General features: G+C 40.3%; 1 protein-coding gene across 2 annotated transcripts in view; it reads left to right on the plus strand.

The window, feature by feature from the left end:
• The window catches only part of LOC144763557 (MFS-type transporter SLC18B1-like), a 664,439-nt gene extending 650,084 nt beyond the window's left edge, over window positions 1-14,355 (plus strand). For both annotated transcript variants that reach the window (XM_078649273.1, XM_078649272.1), the window contains 2 exons: window positions 6,247-6,296; window positions 12,439-14,355. In XM_078649273.1, coding sequence (XP_078505399.1) covers window positions 6,247-6,296; window positions 12,439-12,505 — 117 coding nt within the window. In that variant the 3' untranslated portion in view covers window positions 12,506-14,355. The remainder of the gene's footprint in view (window positions 1-6,246; window positions 6,297-12,438) is intronic.
• The last annotated feature ends 1,330 nt before the right edge of the window (window positions 14,356-15,685 follow it).

The raw sequence follows: 15,685 nt of genomic DNA on the forward strand, positions 1-15,685 counted from the left end.
AACAGCCAAGTACTTTATCGAGTCTTAAGCCAATAGGCAAGGTAAATAATAAAAACTTGATAAATAAGTCAATGAATTGTCAATGAAATGCTAGTACTCAGCATATCAAACATGAAAAAGGTCTATGACATAACTGTGTATGCAAAATAAGCTGCAACAGCCTCCAATAGGAAGTCACCGTCTTCATCCGAAAACAGTTCAGCCATCCAATTTAAAAGCGGAAAAGAACATACGTGCTCTCCCAGCACCGGATCCTCTATCACCATCAGAGGACAGCTCGGTGGGTTTTCAAGAAAGCTCTCTTCCAAGAAAGACTGTGCTGCCGCCAGTAAATTCCAGGGACCAAGTAGTCCATGCATCAATGCCACAGCCATAATCCTTTCGCCAGGACAAACCAACTCGTGAGTAATGATAGGAGTCATCAGCTGATTAAAGTCGACGTCAGGAGAAACCGGTCCGCAGAGACACAAATCAATGGCCCAATCGAAATCACAGGTCAGGCAGTGAAATACAGGCTGGACACAGGTGAAGTAGGAGAACCGAAAAGATAATCCATATGCCGTGCTTAATATCGCCAACGGCATTGTGCCATAATATTCTAGCATGCGATTGCGGAACAGTGTCAGCAGCTGCAGGGTCGGAGGTTGCATAGGAGGGACATCCATATTTAAAAATGTAAAAAAGCACAAGAGCGTCCGCTGGTAATGCAAGTAAAAATGCCAATCCACGAACCAGAGTGCAGAAAATACAATGAAAGGAAGCAGGGATGACTCCAAAGATTTTCTCAAATGAAGTCACGAGACCACTGGTAACAACTTTAAAAAAGTGTGTCAGGGACTTTGTGGAGGATGCGTTAAAGATAGTCGGAAACATGTTGCTGAAATTGAAAGGCAAATCTTAATTGAAAAGGGTGTGCACCTCTGTACGGGTGTTCGCTATGTGAAGTACGAAAGTTTCACGGGCCGAACTCAAGGCCACCTCTCTCTGAGACAAAAGAGCTCTTATTCTTGCCATGCCGTTGAAACGTGTCCCAAGGTTGGTATTTGTGGCCAGATTGAAAACTCCCTATGTTCATGTGTGGGAGGAAATAGAACATTTCTGCAGCAAATAACCCGTTCACTTACTGTTACGATAAAAGGAATACTTTTAATTAACTCAGAACAATCTTCATTATTGAGCATCAAATAACTACCATTTTCCAACAACTTGAACGTGGGGATGATAGCAGGAACTGGCGTGCCTTGCAACACGCAAGCCATATTTGGTCGGTGTTTGTTGCATGAACCGTGTAACTGTATGTGCCTACACATTAGTGAATGATCTGGCGTCTCAGTGCATTCCTCTCCATTCAGATAAACTTCTTGATCATCTTTGAAACATCTGTATGTGTATGGAAGCGACCAGACCTCATGAAGAAAAGCACTACCTAAAGGTTCATAACGACCTATTGGTATATATTTCATACAATTTGAAAACTTATATAAAGCAAAAGGCAGCGTTATTAAACCGTGGATAAGGCATGTTGTCAAAAAACCCGCAATCCTCTGCTGATGATGTCACTGAGCATGTCATGAATGATGTAATATGTGACATCATCAGCAGTGGATTACGGGTAATAGTATCTCTAGTTTACTCCCCTATAGCTGTCTTTATTTTAACATAAGTGTGTGTTTCCCTCCCTTATACTTACTGTTTTTGGTTCGCTTCCAGTTCGCGTACCGGCGAGCGAACTAGGAAGCGAACTAAGAGAAATAGAGGTTGGCACAGTTCCAAATATTGTACCAATTTTTTAATAACGGGGAGGTAGTTCTGAAACATTATTATTTTTCTGAACATTTTTTTACTGTTTTTGAATTTTTCGGAACAGTTTTATATTTTTTGGGGTTTTTCTTGGAGGGGGCAATGAAAACGATTCATTGTAAAGGGCTCAACAGGAGCAACAAAACAAAAAAAAGAAGTATTTATTATTTTGGGCGTTTCGGACAAACTTGCATATGATAGTCAATAGCTCTGTTGATCAGAGTGATGCTTCTTTCTCCGTAGGAAATGAATCCATCGCAAAATACGCAGGTGTGTTTTACTTCACCAAATCTCATTTGTATATTTGGCACCATCTCCCTGCCCTCTGGTCCCGTTACTTCCGGTACAACAGATCTTCTGGCCATAATAGGGAGATTATCTAGGTCGTTCCGAAACTGTGCAGCACTGTAGTTGTTAGGATGCCACCTAGTCATATGGCGATGCATTGTGTAGTTTCCGAAACTGTATTTTTTGTCGGTCCCTCTGGACAGTCTATCTTGACATATAAGGCAAGTTACGTATCTTGCATTTACTTTTTTCTGACCTTTGGGAATTTTAAAAAATTGCCAAATGAAGTTTTCTTTCCGGTGAGACGTCCTGGGCTGCTCAGGCAAAAACTGCCTCTCTTCGTGCTCGTCCTCCTGTTCCTCTTCTTCTTCTTCTTGTTGAATTATAACTTGAGCAGGTGGTCCACTCTTCCTTGGATGTGGTGGAGGTGGTGGGGAAGCACCAGCTGAAGCTACTAAAGAAGCCATTGCTCAGTGATCACAAAGGGTCTTTCTCTCACAATGATGAAAGTCAGAGTGAGGAAAGAAGGAGGGATTTTCATCATTTGGGAAAAACAAGAGTTCTCAACCAATCAAAAGTGTTCATTTTAGATTATATGACCTAGTCTTACATCATTAGGAAACCAAAAGTGAAATGAACCAATGAAAAGTGTTATTACCAAGTCACATGACTTGCTGTGTTTACGTTAAGCGCTTTGCAGGGCCTCCCGGTTTGCTTCCAGAAACCTGCGCTTTGCGACTCGCTTCGCGTACCAGTTCGCTAACGTAGCACGTCATATGACGTATCACGCGACAACGTGAAACGTCATGCGGACGGGAGGCGTCACGATGTTGTTTTCTAACGCGGCACTTGCGGTAAAGAAACGTTTACCGGCTCGCGGTCTATTTCGCGGCATCAAGGTCAGCTAACGGGAAGCTTCCCGATTCGCGAAGCGGGAACGAAGAAAAAAAAATATTAAAAAAAAAAATTATTCATAAACATATAAAATATATTTTTGGATTTAAAGAAGAATAAATTTTACAGCTACAGATATTAGCTGTTAAAAAACCAATGAAATTCACAGAAAAAACCATAGGTTATAGACCATATATAGTTAGGAATTAGCATTTACAAAACCTTGAAAATTCACTGAAAAAACCATAGGTTGTAGACCATATATAGTTAGGAATTAGCATTTAGAAAACCTTATTTTACTCACACAAAACCATTGAAATTCCATATATAGTTAGTTGCACTAACTATATATCGCGCACCCGCAATCCACTGCTGATGATGTCACATATTACATCATTCATGACATGGTCAGTGACATCACTGATGACATCACTGATGACATCTCAAATGACATCACTGATGACATCATCTAGTGTCTGTGTGTTTTTGTAAAGTTTAAATACGTTTTACATATTGAAGAATGACTGGATGTATGGAAGACTGAGTGTGTGTGTGGCTGGCTGGGAGGTGTGTGACTCTGTGCATATCAATGTGTACTTGTATCAGTGATTGTATAAGAGAGTAAGTATGTGTTAGTATATGTGTGAAAAGTATGGTGTTCTGTGTTTAACTATAGATGAGGAAATCGAAGTGTGATTGATTCTTCACAGGACTGACTAGGTGTATGAGTGCATATGATAGTGTTGTAATAATAAGTGACTGTATGTATGAGTAATTGTATGGGTGAATGAGTGAATGTGTGTGTAGACGTACGAATCAGTGAGTGTGTATGTAGTAACTGGTATTGGTGTGTCATGATGTCATCAGTGATGTCATTTGAGATGTCATCAGTGATGTCATTTCAGATGTCATTAGTGATGTCATCAGTGATGTCACTGAAGTATGGTGTTCTGTGTTTAACTGTATAGATAAAGAAATGGAAGTGTGATTGATTCTTTACAGGACTGGCTTGGTGTGTGAGTAACTCCATGGATGAGTGGCAGTGTGTGACTGTCTGCATAGGTGTATGAGTGCATATGATAGTGTTGTAATAATAAGTGACTGTATGTATGAGTGATTGTATGGGTGAATGAGTGAATGTGTGTGTAGACGTAGGAATCAGTGAGTGCTTATGTAGTAACTGGTATTGGTGTGTCATGATGTCATCAGTGATGTCATTTGAGATGTCATCAGTGATGTCATCAGTGATGTCATTTGAGATGTCATCAGTGATGTCATCAGTGATGTCACTGACCATGTCATGAATGATGTAATATGTGACATCATCAGCAGTGGATTGCGGGTGCGCGATATATAGTTAGTGCAACTAACTATATATGGAATTTCAATGGTTTTGTGTGAGTAAAATAAGGTTTTCTAAATGCTAATTCCTAACTATATATGGTCTATAACCTATGGTTTTTTCAGTGAATTTTCAAGGTTTTGTAAATGCTAATTCCTAACTATATATGGTCTATAACCTATGGTTTTTTCTGTGAATATATATATATATATATATAGTTAAAGGGATGTTATAGTTAGTTGTATATGTCAGTTAAAAGATATATAACAAAACCACTGAACTTATCTCCAGTAACTAGAACTCATGCCCTAAGGTAATTAGAACATGTGCCACCACTATGTATGGTTTTGTCATCAATGATTTCACTGCAAATGTGCAAATGGTGCAGGTATATTATCAATAATGTCATATAACATGTCATAACTGATGTAATATGTGTGGTAAGTAGTAGTACATGTTGAGGGCCTGAGTTATAGTTGCCTTAGGGCATGAGTTATGTATAACTGAAAGAAGAACAATAAGAATATGTTATGCAGTATCTGCAAGGATCAGCATCACTGTATTATCACTGATTTGCATATGGGTTCATAGACACCACCTCTCTTTCAGTGACCAATAGACTCTTCTTAAAACCCTCCAGACTCTGAGGATCCAACAAAGCATCAGACACAATTGGCTCAAGTATGCATATCGACTAAACAAACACTGATACAGTAACACTCCTTTATTCAGCGAGACATAAAGCCATAATATGTGATATATTTATTGTAAGACAAGCGATCAACAGAACATGTTAAATGAAGGATCACTTTGTAAAACAATGCTTATAGTCTTCATATGTCACAATTATTAAGAAAAACAGGTGTATTATCTAACACAGTATAGTACACTTCCCCTTTGGGATAGGGACACTAGGGTCCTCAACTGTGTTTTGTCATTGTTCATTGTAACTTAATAATTGTAATATCTGTTATTTAAATATTATATAGTACTGCCTGCATTTTCCCACAGAATACTCCAACCTTCAACAATATACAAATGCTCGAAATATCGCATACATCCAAAATAGCCCAGGTATTGCAGTCAGTCTCGTGACTAAAATACAGAAAACAACTATCAGAACAAAGTTGACAAGAAACCTTTCATGCATCCAACGAAGTACAGATAGGCCATGTAGCTATTACTATGCTTGTAACAGTACTTCACTCCATGGTATGACTTGCACAGCCATCGATCAGAACATATTATGCAGATTTATCTGACATGCGTCCAGCACAGCATTGATAAAAACAATAATAGTAAGCAAAAGATCACAGGCTTTTGCACACACGCCCACAATCACAGACCCCTAACTCTTGTCAATAAGACATATACTCACAACACCAATAACATGTCACGCTGTATCAGACATAGTTCAGCAATGGAAACCTCAGAATTATGTGGCAAGTACCAAACTATTAAAAGTAATATGCGGATAGACAAGGGACAGAATGTGTAAGAAACAAATCCCACTAAATAACACGTCGCAAGGTCCTTAAATGCACATTGTGATCCAACGTATTAGCCCAGGAATAGCTCGAGTGACTTATCATGTGCTTGTAAGCAATCCGTTGCCCAACAATATTTAATTTGTGGGTTTCAGCAAAAACAAAAAAGGAAATGTGAAGGATGAGAAGTTTTTAAATTAACTTAAGTGTCCAAGCCATACAAATCACGTTTCATTTTACAAGGCTATTTACTACAAAAGTTCGAAGTGTTATATGCAAAACGTTGGTAATACTGAGTGCTAATGTTTGGCTATATTTCCCATACACTCAAATGCAGACTTCTTGGCAGATGTTTGTTCTTAAGTGTGTTTCAGTTAATGTATACGAACTATATTCGTAGCGTTTTGGTATACTAACTTGTGACAATTTTTTCAGGGTCTGTCAGTAGGAATATTCTACTTCAGAGAAAGCCTGGTTAAAAAAAGGTAAGTCACCCTTTTTAAAGATTGTGGAATTAAGTTGCTGAATTTAAGAGAACTGGGGTGTGGTTCATGTCTCTATTCCAGTTTCAGGTTAACAGATGTTGTCAGTAACTCCAGGTTAGAGGACGATAGGTGTATTATCATACATTTCCAGGCAATGTCTTTGTTTACTTTATGCCTACCATTCAATTATTCCGTTTCCTAACTTTTTTTCTTGTTAATTTTTAGATGATTTGTAGTTCTTGTTTTCCTACTTTAACTTTGTCTCAGTTTGTACTTGGTAGGAACTCAATTTGATTGTTTTTTATGACAACACGTTTATGGCATGTGTGTTTGCTCCTTTAAATCCACTTTATCTTTCACAGTTAAACATATATTGACGTGATTAAATGCCGTTAAGTAAGCCACCAGAAGTTTCATACTATTGTGGAACAACATGAAATAGTTGGCAACCATTTCTCTTTCAGGTATACGTGCTCTAAATTGTGTCCCTTGATTGTATCAATTAGGAATTGGCCCATGCTGCACTCCATGCTATTAACCAGCACCGCCTGTGTATCAAGGCAAAAAAGATGAACATGTAACATATGACACACTTGTGGCACACAAAATATTGTCTTATTTTGTAGAAATAGGGGTGCTCACTCCATGGGTGGAGAGTGACAGTACCTCTCTGTAGTGAAACAAAATTAGTGAATAAGGAGATTGTTTAAGTTCAGTCCAATATTGAACATCAAAGTGTCTGATAAAAAGCACAATATATTTGGTATGTAAAATATCACCAGGACTTGAGGAAATACCATTTATTGCCCCTTCATTGATAGCTACTTGGTCTTTGATTGGTGAATGTCTCCATCTCCTGCATTTGCAAGTGGTGCATGTGCCATCGAGCATGCAAAATGACATGCAAACTGTCACTCACACATTGCATTGAATTAAGTCTACACCGCTGCCTGTTCTAACTGTTCATCATCCTGAATCACAGTTGAGCATGATTTTGTGTGCTGACACAATTCGATTCAAAGATATAAAGTATAAAAGAGCTAATTTACTAGACTTGTGTAGATGCATTTTTTAAATTGTTGCCCATCCCGATGGTCTTATAATTTAGGAAACTTAATGGAGGATACCCAAAGATAAGCCCAACTAGGGGTACTAGTGTGTGTTCTTTCAGAGAAACTTCTTAGTGACAACAATTCCTTGAATAGTTCCATGTATATTTTTATGTTTGGGCATTACATTGTAATAATGTCAGTATCGTATTGCAAATTATACATGGCCATTATGAAAATGAAGGAAATATTATTAAACCAGGACACTGGGAGAAAAACATATCTGATAGAGACTTCTAGCTGCAGATTACTTACCATTTCTGTATGGCTCTGATTCTTTACAGGGAAGGAGTGGAGTCCACTGTTGTGGTGGAGAAGGGGGAGTCCAGTACTGTAAGACCTGTCAGCCTTAGGGTGGTCTTCCCCCAAACTTTTTGACTTCCTCCTCTATTTATGCTGGTCTAATTTTTGCTGGCCTTAGGACTCTGCACATTTTACCACTGCTAACCGGTGATAAAGTGCATGTGCTCCGTCCCTAAAATATGGTAACTTTGAGTCATCCCCAATTGACGTAGCTAATTTACTTCTAAGTCCATAATAAAGTGGTACTATATGCATCTAGGGCCTGTAAATGAAATGCTACTATTGGGCCTGCATCACCTATTGTTCCACCTACTTAAGTAGCCCTGTAAGCATGCCTCAGGCCTGCCATTGCAGTCTGTGTGTGCAATTTTAAAGAACAAGTTACTTACCTTCTGTAACACCTCAGACTCTATCTAGCCATAGATGTGTTACATTAGAATAGTCCTAAGGCATCAGACTGGATCTGGATTTTTTTGTGAGCAGTACCCCTGTGTGCCAGAAGTTGGCATAGTTTGGCTCTGTGTGGCATCGCTGTCCACGGCAAAAGTGATGTGTGTGGTGCCTATATAGGTACCACCCCAGCTCGCTGACATCAGATCTTTTCTTTTAACGCAAATCACCGCAGATCTGGAGAAGAGCTACCACTATTCACTTTTTAACTGACCTTTTGTCAATCCTTTTGTCAGTGATTTTTTTAGACTTTGTCTCCTGGTGTGGCAGGATGTCTCCAAGGAAGGAGGTTGGTTTCAAGCCTTGTGGTGCCTGTTACTGGCAGATTTTAGTGACGGAATCACACTTTGTCCATCGGTGAGGCCTCAAACGTCACCATGAGGCCAAGACCTGCATCGACACTCGTACCATGCAACCCAACCCTTTGAAGGAGTGGTCCCTCACGCTTCTTGCTGCTCAACGTGTGATGCTGTGATGTTCTTGCTCCCGGTCGAAAGGAAGGTTCCAGGATCGGTCGCGGAGCCACTTCAAGCGCTCATCGTCACAGTCCAAGTCGTCCATGTTTTTGGGTAAGCGTTGGGTAAGTCTTATAAATAAAAGAAGAGCAAGAAGTTAAAGAGGTCTTCGACTTCACCCCTTCCGCCAAAGTCTCCTAAAGATGCAAGGAAGAATCGGCATTCGAGGCGTGGCTCCGCAGTTGTGCCTACATCTAGGCTGTCTCCGCACCTCCCCAAGTTTCCAGGAGCTAGAGCAACCCCTGCTCAATTCCGAACATTTTATGAGGCCATGCACCTCATATTTAGGCGGCCCGTCCCCATTGGAGCACCTTTGGGATTTTTTCGGATGGTTCGCTCTGGTGTCAGTTAGGCCCCTTGGATCCATGGATGAATCAGACCGGCCAAGCCACTTCGACATTCCCCGGCATCGACTCCACTGCCGACATCCCCTGCGCCACCAGCGCCCACTGGTGGTGCAGTCCCCAAAGTCATCCCTGACTCTGAGATGGAGCTGGAAGGGCTTCGTCTGACGATGACTCCAATGCCAACTAGGGGCAGACTGCCCAGGCTGGCTTTGGGCTAGAATTTATGAAAGATTGGGAGGGGCCACTGGACCCTGATGAGTATCAGTTCCTAGATGTCCCAAAGCACACCTGGTGTGCGGATTTGGTGAATGCCAGTGGGCTGGATACCTACTCCGATGCTGATTTTGTTTCTTCTCCTACTGTGGCTTTAGAGGAAGGAACCATTGTAGTCAGTTTTCGCTTGTTCAATCTCTACCGGAAGGACTTGGTTAAATACTTCCGGTTCACAGGGAACACATACTCGATTTTGACTACACCGCGTCCCACGGAAAATTCGATAGATTGGTAAGTCAGTTTTTAGATGACCCGGTGCCAATACTATTGAAGAATTGTGCACATCGATTCACTGGAGTTATTTATTCCTTTTTAGACTAACTGCTTTGAGGACACGGTCGCTTGCCAGCGGTCGCCGTCTCATAAGTCACTGCAATTTCCAGTCGATTCTAAACCTGGTTGGACTGACAACCACCGGCTTTCTGGATATCACCTCTTTAAACCGCGAGCACCCTTGAATGTCACCTCACACACGGAAATGTACACACAACATAAGGGGTACCATAGCCTTATAAACTTGTTCACCCGCTATTGCACTTTACTTTACCTTTTTTTTTACTCGAGGCATGCTCTTCGACGTTTGTTCCATTTTCATTGTTGTAGATAGCGTTTTTTATAACACTTTACACTTAAACTTTTTATCACGCTTTTCACCCAAACTTCATTTATTTCTTCCGATTTCAATTGTTACTTTTCCTCAACACGGTTTTATTATGAATATTCATTCTACACACCACGTGAATGTATGACCTTCACACACGATATTTACTTGAATGAATGATGCATGGTGACATTCATGTGTATTATTGAAAAATTACCTGTTATTCTTGTGCTGAAAGTTAACTCTGTGTTTACAGACTAAAGTCCCCTGATGGAGGGATAAGCCCGAAATGCATTGGGCGGAACATAGTAATCACATGTGAAAGAGACATGAATATTACTGATGAAAGAGATACGATTCAATGAATTGAACAAAAACAATGTGAAAAAGAAGAATAAAAATACTTTTTGAAAGTTTACAAGAGTTCAAATTATTTAAAAATTCAAAGGAGTGTGAGTTGGGGACGCTCTCCCCTTCGGGAGCAGTGCTAATTAAACAGTTTATTCACCCTCACACTCAGGAGGGTTTACTGACTTGCACCAACGACCTCACTAACAGTCAGGTGTACCGCAAGGTACCTAGGTGTGCGACAGGTCCATCTTCCATTTGGAATTAATCTACAAATACAGTCTGAGTGCGTAGGACTACGCACCCAACAACTAACATGTCTTTCAACAATCTCAGTTGGTGCCTTCTTGCCAGTCACAACTGGCATCTTCATCCTGAGGTAGATTAGTCCATCTTGAGTAATCCTCTTGTGGAGCTCTTTGCTACTCATGAGAACACACACCCTGCCCGCAGATCTGTGCCCTACAGTTATTGTTGCAGTGAACCCTGGGAAACGGATTCTGCCTGAGTAAGGCATTTCAATCTCTACTATGCATTTCATTCCAGCCCATCAATTCTCCGACTTCTGAGAAAGCTGTGTCAGAACCGTTGATGACCACATTTTGCTCTTGCAGAAACCTGTCACTCACAGAGATTATGAATCACACGGACCACATTACTCAAAAGCGCAGGTTTGTATTGAATGGGGATAGGTCCACAGCAGGCTCCCACCAGACATCAGAAGAGGACTGTTGCTCATCACTCCCTGGAGCCTGCACAATGATCCAGCACACTTTTCCTGGAAGTGTCTCTTTGCAAATCAGGGAATTTCCTTCTTGTTCCTAGCTACTAATACCAATTTGACATCACAAACTAAGCTATGCCGTTGCCTACATACTCCAGTTTTAAATGGCATTTTGCTGGTCTGATCCTGGAGAAGATATATATTGGGCACCAGCGCATCTCCCTGAGTCCCACCAGCATGAAAACTGGTTCCAGGAGAACCATCCTCCAGTAATGGAACCAAATATGTCCCCTGCAGATGTAGAGAGAGCCAGTGGAGACATTTCCAGTGGACAGCTACGTAGAAGTGGCAGTGGCATAGCATGGGTTGCCAGCGTCCGGGGCAGGGCAAGTATCCTTCCACTTTTCTTTTCAAATGTTGCTCCCTTTTTAAAAATGTTGCACCCTTCAGTATGTCCCTAAGATTTTTGCACCTGGGGCAATCACGGCTCTGGCCTCCCCCTTGTTATGCCACTGAGAAGTGGCAATGTGGACGGGGAAAATAGTCTGTTTGTCCCTTACTCTCACATGCCCGGCAGATAGTATTTTCCATCTCATAGACACAATTACAGCAGTCTAGATAGATGTGCTGTGAGTGTACATAAAGAGTACCTTAATCTTTAACATCTGCTGTTTATACAGAGCTATACTTTTACATTTCCCAAGCACCTTTTTTAACTCAATATTGGTAGCAACGGCCTTATCTTTATTGATGGTAGGACTGAAGGGTTGGTTCTATTGAGCTGGTATTTGGCATTCCTCTTGAGTGAGATAAGGAAGAATATCCAAAGAATTTTACTCTGTTCATGTTTTGTGTAACATTGTTACATGGGTGAACATATTTACCCTTTCAAATAACATTTTTCTGTTTCAGCCTGTAGCTACAACATAGAATTCAAGCTATTTTACAGCATCGAGACAGCCATTTTATCTGTTGAAGTTTAGCCTTTTCCGTTTTACCCACTCTGTGCTGCATATGTCTCAGCCTTGCTGTCTTCGGTGCATTGCATATTATCCATGTTGGCTGTTTCTTCCGCCCACCCGCTTCTCCAAGCGCAGATTGATAAACAGCCTTTGTAAATGCAATGATACAAAACAAAGAGCAGGTTGGCACTCCAATGTCTTGATTTTGTCTCTCTTTAAACATACAGCGATATTAGAAGTGAATCATTGAAATGCCAGTGCATTGACGAGCACAAATGACATAAAGTCTGTGAGGGGACAAGAAGGCAACTGTAACACAAAAAAATATGTTGTTGATAACTACTGAACTTCTTTTGTGAAAATACCTTTGTTAACCAATAATGGTCAGTTGAATGCGGTGCTATGGTTTATCTTCGATATTCTATATTGACATGTCCTAGTTCTTTGTGAAAAACACTGAGGTCAAAGAAACTCTGAAACATTCACGTATTTCTGTTTCTTTTTAATCAGATTGGCATCGCGCAATATAAATGGCACAGACGAAGAACAATCGCGGCTATTACCCAGCGAAACATAATCAGAGAATATTGCAAATATATATGTTTTTAAGTTCAGCCTAAAATTAAGGTGCTCATTCCTGCAGACAAATATCCAGTTCTACATTGAATCACTAATGTGTAAGATTTGATCAGTGCACAAATGTTACATTAAATCATCGATGTAAAGAGTTTAACATAACCTATGTTTGTAGTGAATGTTGAACTGATCACACATGTGTATATAAAGTCCCAATAATGTAAAGGGATATGTCAGTAAAGTTTAAACAACCATAGCACTTTGGGAGCAACACTTGTTCCATATGACTCAACCACTAAAGCAGCCACTTGCAATATGGAAACCTATAATGTGGCAAAATAAGTGTACCAACTATTTGTAATAGGGTAAATTAGGTTAGCCATATGTGTGCCCCTAGAAAGTCCAACTTAACATTTTCCAGTTTTTTTGTAAATGAAATAAATCTTGGTCGATTTTTTTGAGTAATAACTTTCGGAATTAAAGTTTAAGATAAGACTAGTAACATTCATTTGCGCATCAAAAGGAGAACTGTGAATGAAGTATCACCAAACGACCTTGCCAAGAACACTCGACGTTTCAGAGTTAGGATTTAATTCCATCAAATCCAGAAAGATTGCCTTGAGTACTTGTCCTAATTTGTAATGGCAAATCATAACATGCAGGAACATAACCACAGAAAATTAAAACAAAAAGAGAGCTGAACTTCGGAATTCCTGAAAATATTTTTGAACTTCTACCGAATTGCAAGAGAAGGCCGTGTGGATCAAATGGGCATTCCCTATTTTAAATCTGAAACTAGGCATTTTGTGTTTGATTCACAAATAATAATAAACTCCGGTTTATGAAGATCTGAGCAAGTCGAGGGAGCCACACAAAAACGCAGAGCAATATAAAATAACAAAGTGGTACACCCTTACTTACCCCGAATTTGTCCATTATTATTTATTCTGTTATTAATAATCATTGTTCTTCTGCTGGTGCACAATACTATATTTGAGCGTTTAAGAGAAAGTACAATTCAGACAGCTGCTGAACGAATCCAACACGAAACATACTCCATTTATGTGTAGAAAAGTATACTTTTGTTTGTTTACGTATAGAATGTGGTGCTCTCTCAGAATAATTACACCATTTCGAAAACTGCTGTTGAAAGCAAAAGGGGGAGCGCTGTCATAGGCAAAGTGATTTCCAAGTGAGCGCTGTCATGGGCAAAGTGATCACACTGTCACAAGTTACTTGTGTGAAATCACATCACGTGTGACTCCTCGGAAAAAATCTCTCTCTAGAGATTTGTGTGGTTTGTCAATTGTTCTACCTCATTTGAACCGTTAAAAGGGGAAACCTTAAAGGGTTTTCTGAAATTGCAAATAATGCACAATATTGCACATATGTTTCATTTTCCTTTTGACCTTTATAGCAATTAAAATATACTTATAACTTAAACAAGTTGACAAATTGCATTTTGGGTCAGAATACAGTACACGTTCAACGTACCATTAAGATGTATTAAAGTGAATTTTTTGTTATTGCAGCAAAAATGCCTTTTCTAATTCGATATCTGGACTCCCTCTTCTAAAGAGGGACCATTTAGACTGGTCCACAATGACATCTGAGTAAGTCGCTAAGGCTCATCATTAAATCACTTGTATGCAACATATAGTAAAAGTATTAGAGATAGATATTCTTGTTTTTGACTAGTTTTATGTTCGTTTTTTATTCAGTACAGCCTTACAAGTTAGAAGTCCGTAATCCACTTAAAATGTGTTTTGCTCTGCTAAGGAAAAAAGTGCTGTACCGAGCTCCCAACAAACTGACTACATTTGTAATTAATAAAGTGTGTTTTGAAGGACACTGATTTTGGTTTTTTGTTCATTTTACAAGCCTGTTGTGTTTGAAAAGGGACCTTGCACAGTTTGTATGTTTATCTATGACCGCATTAACATGGGGAGTGTCTACTGAGGAGACTTAAATTTGTATTTTTTTCCCAGTTACAGCAGGTAATAATCATGAGCAGGGGCGTAGCTTAGTCAAAAACATTAGCGGGGTGTGAGTCAGAGATTTCCCAACTAGCAACATTGTGGACCCATCTAAAAAGAGAAGCAACGGGCTGAGGTCACTGAACGGTCAATAATGGACAAGCTTAGAGGCATTCGTTTTAAGTTTTTAGTAAAGTAAGGATAATCCTGATAGCAATATTCTAGTTTTAAGTCACAACACAAGTTAGCATAGAACTCAAAGTGTCTACTTTGTATTTGCAAACTGCAGTATACAATATCTAAAGTTTTTTAGCATGTGCTTAAAAGGAGCGATAGAACACTTATAATTGGAAAGAAACAGCTTTTACCTGAAAAATGAATTTGAGTGGGTTTGTTTGTGTGTTGCAATTGTTTATTAAGGAAGGCATCGGGAGGGGTACATAGCATGGTTAATCATCATCCAACAGCCAGGTACGGCAACTTTGTACACTGGTAATTAGGATCAGATGGTACATAGTACATAAGGGTGAGAATGGGGAGGGAAAGAAGGGACGGTAGTCATGGAAGGGGAAGGGAGGGAGATAAGGGCTAGGGGCCTCCGGCTCCTGGGTGGGCTCTTTCTGTGTTTCTGCAGTGTTGTATGGTAACGGATGGTTGTGGGGGAATATGAGCATCCTGGTTAAGGGATATCTTTTATGTTAGGTATCGACATGGCTGATGAACAGGTTGTGTGTGGGGCGGAGGTCAAGGTTGGGTTGTAGAACAGGCATGAAGTAAGGGTTGCCTCCAATCCTGATATAAGTGGTATATCCATAGGTCAATGTATAAATGAATGGGAGTATGATGAAAAGAAAGGGTAGGGAGGAGGGAGATAAGAGGGCTGGGTTGATGGTGTTGGCGTCTCATCCACAGTCGTCAGGTTGAGGGGAATGGAAATCCATATAATTTGGTGGAACTGCGTATCAGTGGGGTAGGGGGAGGAGGAGCGGAGGTGTTATGGGAGGGGAGAGTTGTTGGCGGAGTAGTGGGAGAAGATATGAGGAAGAGAGCAGGCAAGAATAAGGAGATGCGCCAGGGGGAAGGGAGGGATTTAAGCCTTGTGATTCCTGTCACAAGTTGATGTCCATTATGGGTCCCCACCTCGTGTGCCTTTGGTGTCTGGAACGTGACCATGGCCCGAAGTTGTGCTCCGACTGCCGGGGCAT

The sequence above is a fragment of the Lissotriton helveticus genome, chromosome 6, assembly GCF_964261635.1.
Source record: "Lissotriton helveticus chromosome 6, aLisHel1.1, whole genome shotgun sequence".
Lineage (NCBI taxonomy): Eukaryota > Metazoa > Chordata > Amphibia > Caudata > Salamandridae > Lissotriton > Lissotriton helveticus.